General features: G+C 42.8%; 1 protein-coding gene across 1 annotated transcript in view; it reads right to left on the bottom strand.

Annotated features, from left to right (window-relative positions):
- Positions 1-4,864, bottom strand: part of fcho1 (FCH and mu domain containing endocytic adaptor 1) — a 58,873-nt gene that overhangs the window by 9,731 nt on the left and 44,278 nt on the right. The window contains exons 8-12 of the mRNA XM_013910852.1: positions 2,667-2,919; positions 1,022-1,215; positions 660-678; positions 426-521; positions 174-226 (exon numbers count right to left, since the gene is read on the bottom strand). Coding sequence (XP_013766306.1) covers positions 174-226; positions 426-521; positions 660-678; positions 1,022-1,215; positions 2,667-2,919 — 615 coding nt within the window. The remainder of the gene's footprint in view (positions 1-173; positions 227-425; positions 522-659; positions 679-1,021; positions 1,216-2,666; positions 2,920-4,864) is intronic.

The following is a 4,864-nucleotide window of genomic DNA, read 5'->3' as shown; positions in this document are numbered from 1 at the left end:
TAATTATTTATTAAAAGTGAGAAATTTTAAATGAGAATAAGAAAGAAAAGTATTTCTTTGTGCCCCCCTCTCCCTGTTAATCAACCAGCATCTGGCCAATCCACCACCTTTCATTGTTTATACCACTACAAAATAATAATAATAAAAATCGGCCCACAAAAAAGAAAGATCACCATCCGGCATTTGCCCGGTAGCCGGTGCGCGTCCAGGGTTGCCGACCCCTGACCTTAGAAACACAGAGAGATGCTGCAGATACACAGATGATTCTGACTCGCAAAAACGAAGGACACCAACCTGAAAACACTCTTACAGATGTAAACAGAGACAGAACTGAAAACTATCAAGTGCCTTCACTACTCATTAATCTGTCCATTATTTTTCCCCAATAAGAAATTTATCTTTAGATCTTTATTGTTTATTCTGTGTAAATAAAGGACTGGATGTCTGGATACTGAAAGACTCACCCCTGCGGGAGGCAGCGTCCCCGTCTTCTGATCGGCCTCCTGCGGTACTCGAGTTTCCTGGACACAAAGTTAAGAAATGGCACTTTAAACACTGCCTTATGTTACAAGCAGAGGTATTACTGCACACCAGCAAGGACTGGAAATGTTTTATTCTTTATTTTTTAAAGCAGTTTAAATGCCAACATTCAAACTTACGGGAGAGATGTCGCTTGACCTGGAAGTGGAGACAGAGAGTGAGAAATATTCAATATATTGAGCTATGAAAAGGGTAGGAGCTGACATTCTGCTGGGTGTTTTTATTATTGTCAATAAATCCCATGAATATACCCAAAGGAACAAAGCTTTAGCTTCTTAATAACTTTGTGCTCCCCGGTTCCTGCTGATAAACAAAGTAGTCGTTTCCGAAACATGCTGAGGTTTTTTGTTCAAAGTTAAATGTGTTTGTCATCATATTGTCTCTTTGTGGAATTTACTAAGAGTACGTCTTCAGACTGTTTTGAGGAGGGTTAACGTGCACATCTCAAATATATCCTCATTTAAAGGAAATCAAAGCCAACCTGCTGCTTCGGCCCTCTGTTGGGTGGCAGCGTAAGCGCCCCCACGGTAGCTTTGAGCTCCTTCTCTGTGGCAACGGAGCTGCTGCGGTTGCTGCTGGCCACCGGTCGGATCTGAATGTGGAACTTCTTGGGCTCTTCGTCATCAAAGTCTGAATCGCTGGAGTAAAAGTTGGTCTCCTTCTCCTCGGAGCAGCGTGGAGGAGGGTCAAGGAAGAAACTACGTGATGGTTAAATGACACAAAGACTCTGCTGTTTTTAATTTCAGTTAAAATGATCCACCTGAGACTTGAGACAAACAGGAAAATATAATTAAACCGGGAAACATTTCATTTCATTAAAATCTGAACAAAAACACAACCAGCAGCAACGAGGGGCCGACAGACGGACATGATGAACATAAGCAGGACCGCCGCTTCCTGCAGGTAAGTGGTGCAGAACTGTCAAACTGCCACTTCCTGCCACAAGAAAAGCCACACCCCCTTCCTCCTCTCCCCAGACTTCAATCTGCACATGAAAATGTTACGTGCACCTTCAGACTCTGATTAGTGTCTGCGGGGAGCTTAGTGGAGAGATGGCACAGGCAGGGAGAGCAGCCTCCTCACGTCCACTCACACTGCCACCAAACATGAACGCAGCCGAGCCGAGGGGCGCGTCTGCGTCTACTGTTAATTTGAAAACGTCGCAGACTCGTTGGTTAAACTCCATCTCTCACCTTCTGAATACAATCCATTTAAAGATCACCGTAATCCTTCTCAGCTAAGGGGTCTCCCAGACTTCAGTGATCTCAGGGGTTATAATTTGTCGTCACGCAACTTGAGTCAAGCTTTCCTTCGGTCACAGCAACGAAAGAGACGCGAATCATTTGGAGCAGCGATTGTTCTTCCAGTTTTCATCCAACAGATGGTCCTCATTATATTTGTGCTCGTTCACATTTAGACCCAAGACTCAACAGGAAGTTTATCGAGATTTAGTTGATCAAAATCGCCGTCGTTGACTCTTTTGGAGAGTTTCTGAGCGGTGCTCAGACTAAGTTAGAAATACTGACGGGAGGGCGGGAATAAGACCCCCGCTAGACTTGAACTGTGGACACTCTGGGTCATGGTTATTACCGGGCTGCTAAATAAAGACTTTTATGACATATGGTGGACATTCATCAATTAAATACGGGCATGAAATTGAAATAGTGCAGACATAAAAAAGACAATAGAGCGGCTGTAAGAAGCACTCAGCCTCTTGGTTGGGAGTGTTCGTGTGCTGTTACATTAAATGAAAAACGTTCCAGAGAGAACAGATTGCTACCAAATGATCTGAATAAACCAAAAACTAAATAAAAACTCCTGAGAGGGCGAGACACCGCAGACAGGTGACGGAAAAAAGATTACAGACGATTCTTTAGGACACAAGTTATTAAAAGTTACTCTGAGCTGGTGCCATCGACTCCCAGTAAGGTCACGCGTTACAGAAGAGTCGCCTCCACGTTTTCAGCTCATTTCAAAACAGTTTCGTGAACACTGAGGCTTTTCTGTGGCGTCTTCTTTGTTTGCCACGCATCTGGATCCTCAGTTATTCTTTATTACAGGTTCAAAACACAAATATTCCTTAATGGTCTTTCCTGGCCCTGAATGCAGGAGGAGCAAAAGGATATCATTCTGAGTGCTGTCAGCTCGGATGACGAATCCTTCGTCGTCTACTTCCAGGGGGGAATTCTGCGGGAATGAATGGGAACATACGCGCACAGAGGAGGGAGAGAGGGAGGCAGACAGCAGCTGGATCAGAGACAAGCGGCTGATATCTGACACAAAGCAGTGTTTTGTCACACGGTGTAACTGAGCACTCCGGCCTGCGCGCACTGAGAGCTTTCCATTAGTGGGAATAATACAGCTGAAAAATATGACACACTGTTTGGTAGTCGGTGACTAACTGCTGCAGCTGCTGTGCATTAAACACATTCTTGCCAGCAGCTCGCTGAAGCAGCAAGAGCACTTCCAAGTTTGACGGAAATCGTTTAAGCAAGGCAGGATGTCTGGGAGTGAAAGCACGATAAAGACGAGAGGAAATCCAAACCTCGCCGACATGGGAGCAGTTATTTTTAGAGCTTATTAAGATGATATTTCATTACACGCGGTTTCAACAAACAGACCTCTGTGGGTCTGAGATGACGAGTGTAACCGAGACCGCCGACGTGTTTTTGAACAGGATCGCAGGGAAAGACGATAATTAAGGAGCAGGCGAGTGATCTAGTTAATATGACGAGGTTATAAAAGTCACATTAATAAGACAAATGCAGCTGCTGCTTAACTGCAGTAAGCCACGTGCTGTAGATGTAAAGATCAATGCTTTTACATTAGCACTCAGTGATTACACGTCTGACAATAACGGCCTGCTGTTGGGCTCCGCGTCACCCGCTCAGCATCAAACATAAAATCAGTGATAAACTCTAGAAAGTTCTACATGAAAAATGAGCCGTTTTTCTCGTTTCTATGAGGTCGTGTTTGCGGCGGCGCTGGGATGTGTCGTCCAGTCTGTGAAAGCTCGGACAGCTTTGAATGAGTCATTCAAAGGTCTCGATAAAACGTTGTAGAGCTGCAGAGTGGGGTCATCTTATTATCTGGCCTGCACCGAGGTGTTCAAGGTTAAATGAAAGATTATGTGTTAAAAAAAAGCCTTAGAAACGGATTATTACAACAAAGTACTGTGTAACATTTTTGACCTCTGACCTTTCCTTTAAGGGAAATGTGTTGATCTGAAGGTCAAAGTGTTAATACTGTTATATAAAACACAACATACAGGGAATGATGCACGGGGATTCCTCAGGTCATGTTACTTTGAACCTTTGACCTTTTCTTAAAGGTCAAATAAGGTCAAAGGTTCATAAATTGTCTTTTATCCTTAAAACATTCTGCTGCCTTTGTTTGTATTGGAAGCATTCAGGTAATAATCCAGGTATACGGGGATTCTAAATATAACATTTGACCTCTGACCTCACTTGTACATTTAAGATCTTATTTCTTCATCTCTAACGAAAATCTGGTCAAGAGAAAGAGAATAAACTGCTCAGCTAGTTAGACTTAGTTATTCACGGCCAGTTACCTACAGATAACCACTGCAAACTTCTTAAAGTTCATTTAACCTCCTAGGACCTGCGTCCACATGTGTGGACATCTCATTCTGGGTTATTTAGACCAAAATACTCAATTTTGCTTTACATGGGCCTGATATCCACTTACGAGGACGTTATGCTGCTGCTGTTCTATCAAAATTTTAAACGAATATCCTCATACGTGGCTCTCGTTTTTCTTAAAAACAAAAATGAGGTAAAAAAATAAATAAATCTGGTAATTCTTTGTTTTTTCGTTCTTGGGCCCCAATCAGCCCAAATATCAAAGAGAAATTTAAGATGCTGTGGAAGAGTTCGGGTCTTAGGAGGTTAAAGATAACAAAACAAAATGAAAAAACAAAAACAATTAAATAAAAAATAAACTGTTTACTGTTTGTTTACTTATTAATCTAAGCATAACCTAATCTAACCTTTAAATAAAACACAATTTCATATCTAAACTTTAAGCAGCCACTGATTTAATTAAAGTCCATTGATCGAGAAACCAAACCTGTGTAATTAGATTACTCTCCGTCTCAGTCTGCTGGATGACACTGTGGCAGCGACCACAGGCCGAAGCTACACACCTCTGTTTACAGCACTTTGCGTATCCACCGAGTTGTGTACGCAAACACGTGCCCTCACGTGGAGCGCTGCACTTCCCAGAAGTACCGAAATAGAGCGAGGAAACCCCACACCGTCAGGCACATTGTAAACACACACACACACACACACACACACACACA

This window comes from Pundamilia nyererei, unplaced genomic scaffold (genome assembly GCF_000239375.1).
Source record: "Pundamilia nyererei isolate P.nyererei 1_Seehausen unplaced genomic scaffold, PunNye1.0 scaffold00050, whole genome shotgun sequence".
Taxonomy (NCBI): Eukaryota; Metazoa; Chordata; class Actinopteri; order Cichliformes; family Cichlidae; genus Pundamilia; species Pundamilia nyererei.
This window is presented reverse-complemented; position numbering and strand designations above follow the sequence as displayed.